Source organism: Protopterus annectens, chromosome 9.part0 (genome assembly GCF_019279795.1).
Source record: "Protopterus annectens isolate FY-2018-M chromosome 9.part0, PAN1.0, whole genome shotgun sequence".
Lineage (NCBI taxonomy): Eukaryota > Metazoa > Chordata > Ceratodontiformes > Protopteridae > Protopterus > Protopterus annectens.
Genome location: NC_056743.1, coordinates 877,427,040 through 877,442,205, shown reverse-complemented (window position 1 = coordinate 877,442,205; position 15,166 = coordinate 877,427,040). Strand labels below are relative to the sequence as shown.

The following is a 15,166-nucleotide window of genomic DNA, read 5'->3' as shown; positions in this document are numbered from 1 at the left end:
AAATTCTTAGCTAACATGGTGCTACTCAAATTACAGATGAATACAGGAACAGAAAACTATTTACAATTAAGTTAAGTTTATGTATAAGTGTAAATATAAGGACACACTAAAGAGGATGAGAGGTAAGTAGAAATTGGCAAACAGTTCCTGAGAAAATTACAGAGGTTACATGTAGGTAACAGTAAGCAGCAGAGCATAACCATTGTGAGAAAAGTTTTAAGATGGAACAGGTCCCAACAAGGCAGTGGAATGTTGTCTGAATGGGTGTGATAACACAACAAGAGGAAGCATAAAAGAGAGGGTACATATGTGGGAATTCTTGAAGGATTTTAACCTGGATTAAGGCAGGAGCAAAGCCAGTGATTTGCTAGGTGCATTTTTAGGAGTTTTTTGAACTCGTGCTTGTTTGGGTTTTTTGTGATTGTCTGAGGAAGTGTGTTCCAGAGCTTGGCAATTTTGTAAGAGTAGAGGGAATCTCCATGAAGGGTGTGGGAGTGAGTGACATTTAGCATACGTTTGTCAGATGATCTGTGGGGTCTTGGATTACAATTTGGTTGTACTAGGCTAGCCAGTGCAGGGATATTACTGGGTTGGTGGATAATTTTATGGACTATGGTCAATTGATTGAGGGATAAAAAGTTAGGGAGTTCAAGCCAGTTTAGTTGAGAGAAGGATGTGCAGTGGTGAGTCCTATATGGGTGACCAGTGGCAAATTTTGCTTTTCTGTTGTAACAGGCTACTAGGTTATAAAGGTCATTCTTACTCAGATTAGTGAAAATGTGAGAGCCATAGAGGAGAGTTGAGAGCAGGTGAGACTGGGCAGTGGCCAGTCTGGCACTGTTGGTTAGGAATGGTTTTGCTCTATAGAGGATGCCTAGTTTGGAATGCACTTTTTTGATTGTACATGAGATATGTATATCAAATTGTAGATGTATATCAATTTTTATGCCTAGAAGTTTAGTTTGGTTGGAGGGAAGTAACCTGGTTCCATTGGAGAAGAGGATTGAGAGTGGGGGTTGGCAAGGAGTCAATTTTTTATTTGAGAAGACTATAATCTTGGTTTGTTTGGGTTAAGAATAAGTTGATGTTTGGCTAGATGTTTTTCAATGTCTATGAAGGAAGACTGCGTTTTTACCTGGAGTTTTTGGGAAGATGAGGCTGAGCAGATAAGTGTAGAGTCATCGGCATATTGGACAATGGTGGCATGATCCATTGAGGAGCTGAGGTCATTGGTAAATATGCTAAAGAGAAGAGGGCCAAGAATGGAGCCTTGGGATATGCCTACAGAGATTCAGAGATAGGAAGTAGGGGGGAAAGATTGTTTTTCCATTTGGTAGCTTGCAGACGATTGGAGAGATAGCTATGGAACCAGTTCAGGGATGTGGGCTGTAGACCAAAAGAAGAAAGCTTGTTAAGTAGTAGCTGGTGGGACATGGTGTCAAAAGCTTTGGACATATCAAGGAAGATAGAAGAGACAAGTTGTCCTTTTGTTTAGTAGGTGATTAATGGAGTTGGTGAAAGATAATATGGCAGTTGTACTATGTTTAAGTCTAAAGCCATGCTGGGAGTTGGATAATAGGTTGTGGGTCAGAAGGTGGTGGAGGAGTTGATTGTTGATACATTTTTCAAGTATTTTTGCAAGGGATGAGAGGATGGCAAAGGGGCGATAGTTTGTAAGTTCTTTGGAAGGCCCACCTTTGTGAAGGGGAATGATATGGGATATTTTCCAGAGAGTTGGGACATATTGTTCGGAGGTGGATCGGTTTATCAGGATTGATATGGGGTAGGCAATAGAGGGAGCTGCTATTTTTAGGAATTCATTTGGAAGTAGATCAGCAGCAAGACAGCAGTGTTTTAGCTTGGTTAGGAAAGCATGTATGTAGCTAGTTTGTATGGGAGAAGAAATGAAAGGGGTGAGATAATTTACAGTTGGAGAGGGGAGAGTAGGAGGTTTGCTGGGAAGGTCACCTAGCAGAGAGGTAATGGTACTAAAGTAAGAGTTGAAATGGGTAGAAATTGAGTCAGTGTTGTTTGAGAAGGTAGGAGCTGGTGTAGAGGAGTGGCCAGGGTTGAGAAGACTGTTGATGTTTTGCCAGAATTTTTGGGGGTTGTTATGGTGTAACTGTTGACAGGACAGGAAGTAGTCTTGTATGTCTTTCCTGATTTGTTTTTTAACTAAATTTCTAAGCTGCTGATATTTAATGATGGTACAATTATCTTTGGAAGTGTGGTAGGTGGCCCATGCCTTGTAATAACTTGGTATCTGCCGTTAGCCAGGGTAGGGGCTTGGTTTTTGACCTAACCTTCCTGATGGGAGCAAGATTATTAAGTATGTTAAGAAAGTTATTGTTGAAATATTGTACTGCCTTATCTAGTTGTAGGTGTTTTAGTGGAGACCAGTTAAATAGTAGCAGAAGGTGATTAAATAAAGGAGCAGAGAATTTTATCTTGCTACAGATGTATTTGTAGGTGATGTTATGTAGGATATGGACTCGTTTTCTGAATAGGAAAGTTGGGCAATGATCACTGAGGGAATCAGGGAGACACCCTGCTAAGTAACTAAGGTTGGGCTTGTTTGTTAAAATCCCGTCTAAAGTTGACTGTTTTTGGTGTGCTTGTCTAAACGGGTTGGGCAGGTTATGGTTTGGGTGAAGTTAAACAGATTCAGGAATTTGGAGGGGGTGTTAGATGAGCATGAGTGCCAGTAAAGTTTGAAATCACCCAAAATGATAGTTTCCTGGTTAAAACTGCTAGATGCCCAGGCTAACAGACTCTCTCTATGGTGGGTAGGCTATTACCAGGAGAGAGATAGGTGGCTATGATGATTATTGATTTGTATGGATTGATGTCAAGGCGAGCAGTAAGGATTTCTGAGCTGGGCAGATCAGGGGAGGTGCAGCTTAGTTGAATGACCTTAAGAGTGTCCTTGAATATAATGGCTACTCCACCCCTTTTTTATTTAGTCTCACAAGTCTAATGATGTTATAACCAGATGTAATGACTTCAGTGTCTTTTATGTGGGACTTTAGCCAGGTTTCTGTAACTACAGCTATATCAGGATGGTAGGTGATGAGGGCAGAATTGAAATCACTAGCATTCTTAATTATGCTATGGAGGTTGAAGTTAGTGAATAGTAGGTCAGAATTGGAGGTGTTGGGTAGAGGGGTAGGGGTGGGAGTGGATAGAAGAATTAATGAGAGTAAAAGTGATATTAGAGGGATAAAGGTGGCAGGGTGAGCAGTTGTTGGGTCCGGGGTTGGGATGGATGTCAGCTAGGAGTTTAATTAGCTTTAAAGAATGCAGTAAAATTAATCTAATGTGATGAATACATTTATAGTATCTTAAAGTGGGTGGCTTAGGATAATGGGTGTGTAAGTGTTTGAAAGGCTGTAGTAGTGTGGAGTAGTGGTTATAGAGTTGAGGGTTAATATTGGTGAAAGAGTGGTTGTTAAGAGAATGATAGCATAGAGGGAGTGTAGGTGGGTGAGAGTAATTGATATGGTATGAGTCTAGGGAGGTGGAGCTATAGGTGAGGTAAAGGAAGAGGAGTATAGGTAATTTCCATACCGTTGAATAACACAGGTGCATAATGATAGCCAGATATGAGAGTAGTACAGATGGATCCAGGAGAGGTGGGCAGGATAGAATGATTGAGTTGACTAAGGTAGGGGAGGGAGGAGCTAATAGGTATAGGTGAATGGAGACGATTGGTTGTTGGGAGTGGGTGTGGTCAGATTAGGTATAAATCAAATGTTAATGGGGTAGGTGGGAATGGGGGTAGGGTAGGGGTGCAGAGTGAGCCCAAGCGAAGGGCGAATGGAGCGGGTTGGACCACGAAGCAGAGCAGAGTCAGAAATCCACAAAAAATTATCAGTAGAAGGATTTTTTTCTACAGGTCATTGAGAGCCTGTGAGCAAGTTAAAAAATATAAAAATGTGTGGGACTAAGACCTGTATTTTAGCACCCTAGAATGGCAGCTAACAAACGCTAAAAAGAACTATATTTGCTTGTGCCCTAATTATTGGTAGTACAGAATGGCCACAATATAGAGTGAGATAACATATATTATTTTACCGTATGATTGGCACTATAGACGGTTCACTCTCACAATAAACAAAATTCCACTTAATGGCTATGGAAACTCGCTAACCCTTTGGCTAGAAAAAGAGGATGGAGAGAGAGCAAAAAGGTATCGGCACCCTCAGTTCAGTGTGCGCACCATGAGGTAACTCTAATTCAAAAACAGACTGAAACCATAGTACAGGGTTATTATTTTAGATTAGCGTACACTGCAGAATCGACTTTTATTTGAAGAACTGGGCCCTGATTTCTTTGCTGGCAGAACTGCTAAAATTCAAACTAGCAAGAGATGCAGTCCGCTGAGGTAAGGGCTGAATAGGCTCTGCTGATACAGTTCAGGCTAGCAGGGGATGCTGATCACTAAGGTTAGGTCTGAATGAACTGTAAGAAAGAATGTAAAGGTGAATTGGTACTGGGGTCACCAAGTAACATACAAAATAATTTATATCAGCAAAACACCATATTGGGAAAAAACAGTTCACAACAGTTTGCATGAGAGGCTTACATTACAGAATAACCATAAAACAGAATCTTAGTACAGATGGCGTTATGCAAAGACATACATCGTTTAACAGCTACAGTTCTGTTTGTTTGATACTGTTAAGTTGGTTTGTCTCTAAATGGGTTCAAGTTCAAAATTACAGAGTGCAAAGTATAGCGCCGCAAAATAATTCACACTGATGGGTAAGGCTCAGGGCAGTATACCAAAAAGATAAATAAAAACAGGGCGCTGTGTAGAGCCGTAATTAATGTAAACTGAATTATAAGGCTCTGAACGTGGAAAACCAAAAGAATGTTAGCAGGCAGCAGAATATAATGCTGAATAATGTAGGGGCATACTAAATGCGCAATGCCTACTGGTAACTGAAATAATTACTACACACTACAAGGCAACGATGCATGTCTTGTACAATAGAAGAGCTACATTACTGTTCCTGTAACCATCTAACTAAAATAACAATATGCTGCAGTTGCAAGTAATAACATGGCTGTCATAATCATTCATAATATAACAACTTAGAGTCTAGTAGGTTAAAAATGTTAAACAAAATAGTGCCTTAATATACACAATTTAAAAAATGTGCATCATCCTAAATGGCCGCAGTTAAATGCATAACAGCAAACAGCACATAATACTTTTCAGTAGTCGCAAGTTGCTCAAATTCGCATTAACAACAGGCACAAACTATAGGAATTCTTACACAAAAAATAAAGACACTTAAATAATCAAATCGATAAAGCACTTACAATATAAAAGTTTCTAACTTTTAAGTTTAAGTTATAAGTGATGAGCACACTGACTGGGGAGAGCTCCAAGGGTAGATAAAACCTCTAAGAGAGAAGTTAGTTGTTTGAAAAATGGCACCTTGGGAATCAGAGGTAGATATGACCTTGGTTATTGGCTGGAAGTAGGGGAGTGGTTACTGATGCAAAAGTAATCTAATAAAGCCTATCATAGATCAGGTAATTAACAGAAATAAGTGAATAAACTCAAACTGCACCCTGACCAAGAAGCAAAGTCAGAAATCCACAAAAAATTATCAGTAGAAGGATTTCTTTCTACAGGTCAGTGAGAGTCTGTGAGCAAGTTAAAAAGTAGAAAAATGTGTGGGACCAAGACCTGTATTTTAGCACCTTAGAATGGCAGCTAACAAATGCTAAAAAGAACTATATTTGCTTGTGTCCTAATTATTGGTAGTACAGAATGGCCACAATATAGAGTGAGATAACATATATTATTTTACTGTATGATTGGCACTATAGACTGTTCATTATTACAATAAACAAAATTCCACTTAATTGCTATGGAAACTTGCTAACCCTTTTACTAGAAAAAGAGGATGGAGAGAGAGCAAAAAGTTATTGGCACCCTCAGTTCAGTGTGCGCACCACGAGGTAATTCTAATTCAAAAACAGACTGAAACCTTAGCACAGGGTTATTGTTTTAGATTAGCTTAGATGTACACTGCAGAATCAATCGACTTTTATTTGAAGAACTGGGCCCTGATTTCTTTGCTGGCAGAACTGGTAAAAGTCAGGCTAGCAGGAGATGCAGTCCGCTGAGGTAAGGGCTGAATAAAACAGCAGATGGTAATTTTATTTGGAGAACTGGACCCTGAATTCTTAGGCTGTGCTGGTACAGTTCAGGCTAGCAGGGGATGCAGATCGCTAAGGTTAGGTCTGAATGAAATTGCAGAATCGACTTTTATTTGAAGAACTGGGCCCTGATTTCTTTGCTGGCAGAACTGATAAAATTCAGGCTAGCAGGAGATGCAGTCCGCTGAGGTAAGGGCTGAATAAAACAGCAGATGGTAATTTTATTTGAAGAACTGCACACTGAATTCTTAGGCTTTGCTGGTACAGTTCAGGCTAGCAGGGGATGCAGATCGCTAAGGTTAGGTCTGAATGAATCTTTCGATAAACTTACTTAGCTCCTCCCTTTCCAGAGTTATTTTTTTCAGTAATTCTCTGTTTTCTGTCCTGGCCAAGTTCATGTAAAAATCTGCTGCTAATATCAGTACAGGAACAACGTCTTGCTTTAATCAGCATTTATTTAGTCACTGGGGTTACCCATGAGAGTCGAATCCTTTGCAATGATTACTTGAAGGAGACTGCTTCTGCCTTTGCTTCCTCTGTATACCACAGGTCTTGCATTTTTATTTTAGTTATTATTGGCATATGATGTGAAATAGATATTGAATGTGTATCAAAACTTTCAGTTAAATGCACATATACCTGTGAAATATAATTTATGTGTAGCCTAGCCCAGTTTTTGGGAATACTATATAAATTCTCTTTGAACTACTACTTGAATTCACATCTTTCGTACCAAATATTTTCATAAATTTCTTCAACAATCTATCCTCTTTTGTTATATTTTTCTCTTCTAGGACCCCAGATACATAGAATTAGAATTTCTGTAAGAAATATTAACCTGAGATATGCAGATGAAAACACTGTAATTGCTGAAATGGAGGAAGTGTTGTAGAGCCTTCCTGTTTATTGAGCTGATTTTCTGGTGGATAGTCCTGTCTTTATTTATTGTGTGTAAGAGTTCTTTTGACAGGGTCTCTCTCCCAGGTCTAAGAACAAATACTGTTGACTGCAAGCCTGTGGAATGTCAGATGGGAAGGAGAATACTGCCTTTTGTTGGGATTGTTTGGCAGGAACATTTTGTTATCTCTGTTGTGGGTGGAATATTAACTGCAATACCAATTATTTTTCCCATTCTAGGGCTCTCAGAAGAAATTTGATTGGTTCTACATTGCTTTTAATTGTATTTTTGCATCAATGCCATAGGAAGCAGCGTATAGAATAGGCCTTGATTCCAGTCAGAGAATGACACCATCGCCTTTGCCTCTCCTGAGAGGTCCTTGAGCAGAGCCTTTTTTAGCTGTGCATTCTCTTGAGAAGGAAATAGGTTTAGTGGTGGAGGACCATAATTTTGTACTAGTCTAATTGTGGAGGACCCTATTTTTGTACCATGGCGATGAAGACATTTGTTTTAAATTTCATTGGTGTGTCACTGAGATCCTGTTCTGTGTGTCTGCCAACATGTTAAAACAGCCTGGAAGACATACTTACCATAAAATCAGGTCATTTTATAGTGCTCATTCCCAAAATTAAAAAAAAGCTTTGTTAAGTTAGAGGGAAATTGTTACTCCCCATTTGTTGGGAAAGCTTTTAACAGCTGTTTCAATGAGATTTTGCCTGATGGTGGTAGTTTGATGGAGGCTTTTAGTGCTAACCAGTTTGTCTGCATTCCTTTCATTTCGCTGTGTTGTGGCTGAAGTAGAACTTTCCATTTGCTCTGCACTGACGGTGACTGACAGAGAGCTCTCCAGTTGTAATTCACAGCATCTATGGCAGTATTCACAGACGTTTGGGGAAAAGATATCTGGTTCCTGACTAGAATTCTGAATAACTGATCCAGCAAGCAAGACCTAGCTGGATATCTTCATTTATAGGAAAAATCAGGTCAAAGGCCTGTTATGATTTGTTCCTCATGATCCTGGACAGATGATGATTTTTCTCCTATGTAATCTTGCATCCTGCTAGTATGCAAAATGCCGTGCATCAGATGTCTAGGTTCTGCACATTGTATATAAGATTTCTGACTGGCATACTGTGTAATTTATCAGATGTCTAGGTACTAGATACGGTATGTTAGATTTCTGACTTGTCATCCTGTGTAGTTTATCAGATGTCAAGGTGTTGACATTGCACATCAGGTTTCTGGTTGGTGTCCTGTATAATTCGGTTCACCTGAGGAAGAAGAGGGGGGCATCATCCAAGACTGAGACTGGCCTGCCATAATATAATGTAATATACTATAATATAGTATAATATAATATAAAAGCATGGTCAAAGGTACCTGTTTGGCCGCAAGTTAAAATATTCTCCTAGGTGTCATTATTTCTGTGACTATAATGTCTTCAGGAGGTGAACTAGATGTAACAAAAGATAACACTTTTATCCTGGAATACACTGTGGATTTGTAGTACTTGTTCTCTTCTTCCTTGGAATCATTGACAGCTTGTCACTTCTTCACAGCAGTTTTAGAGACATTGTTATTTTAAACAGGCCGGAGATGGAGGGTTTAGAAGTCAACACATAAACAAAGATTGAATTTCTTGACCCTCTTGACTTGTCACAGACATAACTACAAGCCGGTTATAATCGGTCTATGGGGAAATGCAGACTGTCCCCTTGAGGTATGATCGTTTGCTTGATAATATACAAACAAGGTATACATTGATCAACAGAGGTCACTACAAGGAGGAGTCTCCCTCCTCAAATGTCATCCTTCAAGGTGCAGCAACCTGTAATTTTTTTTTTATTAAGTAGAAGAAGACAGGTGAACAGCTTCCTGCACAGGAGGTCCTCCCCTAAAAACAAATTAGTAATGTGGTTGTTTGCAATTTTGTACAGTTTGTTTAATTTGGAACAGTACTTGTTTCTTTTTAGTGCTTTTAAAAATAAGTGAAGCCTGCAAAATCATGTGTCTCACAGTGTGGTCATATTCTAGTGAGCAAACAATAATGTGATCTCTGTCTTTGTCTCTGTCTGTTTTTCTCTATGTCTGTTTTACTTTGCCTGTCTCTCTCTCCCTATCGCACCCTTACCCCTGTTATTTACATAGGTCAGTAAAACCGGAGCTGAAGGTGCTGTTCTAGATGAAGCCAAGAACATTAATAAGTCATTGTCTGCCCTGGGAAATGTCATCTCAGCTCTAGCTGAAGGAACGGTGAGTTTCTTATAAGCATGAATACATTTTCCAAAGCCACATATGCTGCATTTCTTTTACACTTTGCAGCTGTACCTTTAAATTGGCAATCATCATTTTTACCAGTAACCTGTTAGTCCTTTTGTGTTGTCATTCATGATGTAAAATGTAGGCTGTACTATACAGAGGAGAGATACTGAAGATGGTAACAATAAGCTCTTTTTGATTAAATTCCACAATCCCTTTTCCCATTTTTGCACACATGAGGTCTGTCACTTGATCTTAATTTAATAATGTGTTGAAATTTGAGAAATAATTTAAAGCAAACAAGGGCAAAGTCCCACAGACAGCACTTTTTCTCTGCATCCCCTAGGAACTTTCTCAGTAACTCAGGAGGTTAAATAATACGGCTGTTTTGTTTTCATAAAGCTGGAGACACAGATGTAGAGTAAAACAGACAAACCATGTGATAGATCTGAAACTGTGGTCTATAATACTTTTGGTGTTGTTGGCCTCTTTCCATACAAAGGATGTAGCATTTTCTTATTTTTCTCTTGTATTAAAATGTCAGAGCCCACCTGGTTGAGATAAAGTTGCCCTTGTAAAAACAAGGCACAGCTTACTCAGCCTGGGCAAGTCACACACACACCTGTTAAATAACAGTAGCAGTTTTGATCATCTGTCAGTTGTACTACTTTGCTGGTGATATGGCATAGGTTCAAAACAATGGAATTATGAGCTTGGAGACTAGCAAGTTAGGATTCATTCATTAGGTTCAGTTAGATTCAAAATCTGTCTTGGGATGCTTTTTGTTTTTCTAGAACTTCTGCACAGGTGGAAATTTGCCCCCTAAGTAACCAGTAATGGTACAACATGTAAACATGTCAGATGCCAAGTAAACTACCAGACGCTGTCGTGCCATTACTAGGGGTCACATCTTACTTAACCATCCAGCCTTTAACATCCCAACCTGTGTAGCCCTTATTGTAGACTGGCTACTCAGTTTTCATCAACTAAACTGCCATTGCTGGACAGTCCAATTTACATATATAATGAGGTTATTCTATTTTTTTTTTTTTTTTTTTTTTTAAGAAAGCCTCAGCATGTTAGGAAACTGCTCTGCATTAAGAAATATCTCTCCATCTGTGTTCAGCACAACCACAGCAGGCCTAATTTCTAGCACCTAGCAAACGTACAGTGCTGTCACACTGCTAGAGGTACTTGTTAAGGCATGTCTGTACTCTGTTTTGTAGAAAACCCACGTACCCTACCGAGACAGTAAGATGACAAGAATTCTGCAGGACTCTTTGGGTGGCAACTGCCGTACCACTATGTTTATCTGCTGTTCTCCTTCGAGTTATAATGATGCAGAAACCAAATCAACTCTCATGTTTGGACAGAGGTAAGGTCAAACATTTTGCATTTTATTTATGCTGGATTAAAGTGGTAATAATTCTTATAGTGAGAAAATACGGGTTCCTATTACATTATCGAAAGATAATGTAATTGAACAATCAAAACTTCAAAATAGCAGCATTTCGAAGATCGCATTGTGGGATTGCAGTACAGTGAGGATTGGAATATTTGCCCTTTCCTCACTGTAGTGCGATCTTTGAGTTGGAATATATATTTAGCAGGGGGTGTGCTGCCATTTCAACATTTTGATCGTTCGATTACATTATCTTTCGATAACGTAATATGAACCCAGAAAATACTAGAGGTTTTATCTTGGATTATGTCGGCTGCAAACCTCAAACAATAGGGTAACTAGTTTGTATATTCCATAGTTATATGAGCTGCAGACTTTGCACTCTATTAGTGCCATAAGGACACCAATTAAGATTCATTAGGTATTAGCAGGCTAACTTGTGCGCCTCTTAATAAATGCCATATGCATATACATAACTCTGTAGTGTGGTAAACAGTTTAAATATTTCTTTTACATTACATGAAAGCCATCCATTAAAACGTTTAACATTCCTAAAACATGGTGAATTCTGTAAAATGTTCATTGGTTGTCAACCTGTAGTGGAGAGTGGCCGTGTCAGCAGAAGCATTATATTGAGCAGAATGTGCAAGTTTAATTTAAGTCGACTGTACAAATATTACCCACAGCTGTGAAATACCATGAAAAATGATTGACCCTGAAAGGTGAATGATATTGAGACTGCATTTCATTCATTTTAACTCTATCTAAAATTGTGCTGCCTGCTTATAAATAAGGTAAGCTTCACAATTTAAGTGTGATGGATTTTCTGCTGTACCGGGAAATGTGGATGATTTTTCTGCAGACTGCTGCAGCCCTAATAGTAAGGTTTTGGATGTATTTTGTGAAAGTGATCATTATTTGTGAGCCCTAATCTAAGCAAATCTCTCATTCTCCATTATTAATCATTTATTTGATTCTCTGAACAGAATAGGAACAAGGTTCTGCATATAAAACTAAGGGATTATATGTTCTGTACATTATACAGAGAAGATACTGACTCATAGTATGTCTTGATGTGTTTTATTGGTTTAAATAGAAAATAAATAAGAAGAGCTGACAAATAAGCAAACATTCAAAATGTCTCTGAAAAGATTGATAGGTAATAAAGCAATAATTATATCAGGTGTCATCTTCTCAAAAGTTAACATCATAGAAGTACCTGTAATGTTTTGATAAATATGAATACACATGTATTACTGGTCAGAGAAAATGAAATATTCAGGTACCTCAGGCAACCGAGCAATGTCCAACAGGAAAACATAATCTTAATTTTTACTAACCGAAGAATGTATACTGAAAACACAGAAACACTTCAGAAGGAATGAGAGACGTTTTCCACAGATTAATAGATGTTGGTGAAGCTACTCAGTTTAGTACAGTGGGTATAGGATCCAAATAACCTGTTCTTGAGGCACAACGCGACAATAAGAAGCTTGACCTTTTATTAAACACACTGAACTAAAGAACAAAAACAATAAAACATCCAGTAAGCACTTTCATATTCTCTTGAATGCTTCATCAGACTGTTAAAAAAACTAAGCCATTTCTACATTTAAATACCTTTGCTATTACTTCATCAACCAATCATTATTGTTCCTTACTTGATGACATCAGTGCTTAATTGATTAAAAAATTAACTAAAAAATTGCTGGCTGAAATTCATGTTCAAAATCTCTATGATTCTTTATATTAAAAACAAATATTTAATTTATAATAGATGCTTCAACCTCATGCAACTTAAAAACATATATACACATCTCAAACTATATGTTCCACTATTTAAAAAAATGTGCTTATGTATGTGTATACTATAAAAATATAAAATATATCAAATATATATGTTGTTTATTAATAGATTCGTGAGCCATCCTGAAAAACGCTAGACTAATAGCTTATAAACAATGTTAATGCTTGTTGTCCCTTGCTATCAAGAACGGTTTCATGGACACCCTGTCATTCAAACCAGATAGTCTATCTGCTTGTAGCCTCATGATCCACCTTGTCTCTCTTTGTTCAGTCTAGTTTCTATGATCACCTAGCCTAATGTTCTTATATACAAACTCAATCACAGTAAATTTAAAACCATGTGTACTCCCTTCATTTATAACATGTCTAGCTAGGGCATTGCTGTCATCTTCCCTGTTTATAGCATAGACATGTTCTTCTAACTCTTTCTCGAAGGGTCCTATTTGTCTTTCCTACATAAAAATGACTACATTTTGTGTGGACTGCTAGGTATATTAAATCCCGTGACTTGTAGTCTGCATAAATTGAAAAATTATACTGTCCTCCACTGTCAGGATGGACAAAACTATTGCTATTAGACATGTAACTGCAGTGGTTACATGTCCTACAAGCATAGGTCCCTTTTCTATCAGATGTTAACACCAATTTATTATTTCTCTTGTAACATAATAGTCGTTTGAGTGATTTTGTATTCTTGTAAGTAAATCTAGGTTTATCACCACAAGTCGCTGTATATCATCATCTATGGTGAGAATATTCCTGTTTCTGTGGAAGATCTCCCTGATCTTCTTCTTCTTATTTGTATACAGTATTACTGGCTGCTGTGGCTTGAACAAGGCTCTTCTTTCATTTTGAGGATCTATCTGTGTACCTCTGTATATGTAGGGTTTTCCACTTACTCTCCTATCTACAACCTCTTCCTGATGCAAACTCCTTCTTTCTTCTGACGTATACCCTCTCTCTTTGAATTCATTAGATAAGGTCTCTATGGTTCCCTGAAACCTAGTCTCATCTGTGGTGAGTCTAGAGACCCTAAGTGCTTGACCCTTTACTATATTGCGATAGATATGTGGGGGGTGCATACTAGTGCAATGTAGCAAAGAATTTCTTCTACATTCTTTTCTGAATAGCTGTGTTTGTACAGTGTTGCCTTCTTTCAGTAGTATGACATCCAAAAATTCAATTTTGTGTAGTGACCATTTCCCAATATGCCATAACTATGTTCATATGCAAACATAGTTATGGCATATTGAGAACTCCGTGTGCAAATTCATACACAAATATAGTTATGGCATATTGGGAATACACCTATATTATACATAGTCCATATTATGAGACAAATATATTATTATATAAAAGGTTTGTTGATGATGTTTATTTAATATGGAAAGGTGATGAGCAGACACTAAAAGAGTTCATTCAATATATAAATGGCACCACAAGTTTCCTGTCTTTCACAGGGAAATGGTCACTGGTTGGTTGATGAAGTAACAGCAAAGGTATTTAAATGTAGAAATGGCTTAGCTTTTTTAACAGTCTGATGAAGCATTCAAGAGAATGTGAAAGTGCTTACTGGATGTTTTATTGTTTTTGTTCTTTAGTTCAGTGTGTTAATAAAAGGTCAAGCTTCTTATTGTCGTGTTGTGCCTCAAGAAAAGGTTATTTGGATTTTGAAACTACATTTTGCTCGAGGCACTTTACCCTTTGTGGTTGATTTGTTTTGCTTAACAGTGGGTTTAGGCTTTGAACTTCTAAAGTGCTTTATGTTGTAGTCCTATTTTAAATGCTTTCTGTTTCTACTTACATACTCCATCACTCTTGAGAGAAATCACACAGTAGACAATGATCCTGGGTCATCCTTTCTAAAAAATCATAGTACTCATGGGTGTAAATGGTTTGAGATGTTCCTCCATCAGTTATATGAAGAAAAACATAATAGAGCTCTCGAAATTTGTGTCTAAGGTTGGTATGAACCTAGCCTTGAGAAGCATTCTACCATCGCCAAGAATGTTGCAACAATAAAAAAAAATAAAATATTATTTTTTTCAGCAACTGGCATAGCATCTGGTGTCATTCTAGGAGTATACAATATATGTCAGCCTGGGAAGACATGGTAGACAGTCCCAACAGCTTTGTTAAGGATAATTCTCACTGCTTCTCCCAAGTGTTTTGTATATTACCTAAATCCTCGTTCAACCCATTGTATTTTTTTTAGGCAATGCCAGTCTTCTAAAGCTTCCAACATAGCTAAGCAGAGTCAGGATAACATTACGTTATTGCTACCCAACCTTAAGAGCCTTAACAAAAAAGTCCACTCCCTACAGACATACTGTAGAACATCATTACAGAGACTTGGTTCAACACCATTGAAAGCATTCCATCAGTGAAGGGTTTAACTGCCTATCATACTTTCAGAGACGCCACATTAGTTGAAGGCATTAAAGGTGGTAATGTCTCTATATTCTTAAAAAGTACTTAATCACCAGACTTGTTAGAGTGGATTGTGAACTGGAACTCCTTCATGTCCAACTTACTATTAACATGCCACCTCTGAAATGATAATTGGCTAGGCTTAAATTGGCCCACAAGGGCAGCTAGCCTAGTATTTACCTATGAACCTATTC

At 38.0% G+C, this 15,166-nt stretch overlaps 1 protein-coding gene across 2 annotated transcripts in view; it reads left to right on the top strand.

The window, feature by feature from the left end:
- Positions 1-15,166, top strand: part of KIF5A (kinesin family member 5A) — a 980,629-nt gene that overhangs the window by 576,954 nt on the left and 388,509 nt on the right. For both annotated transcript variants that reach the window (XM_044083607.1, XM_044083608.1), the window contains exons 9-10: positions 9,224-9,328; positions 10,561-10,709. In XM_044083607.1, the coding sequence (XP_043939542.1) occupies positions 9,224-9,328; positions 10,561-10,709 (254 nt within the window). The remainder of the gene's footprint in view (positions 1-9,223; positions 9,329-10,560; positions 10,710-15,166) is intronic.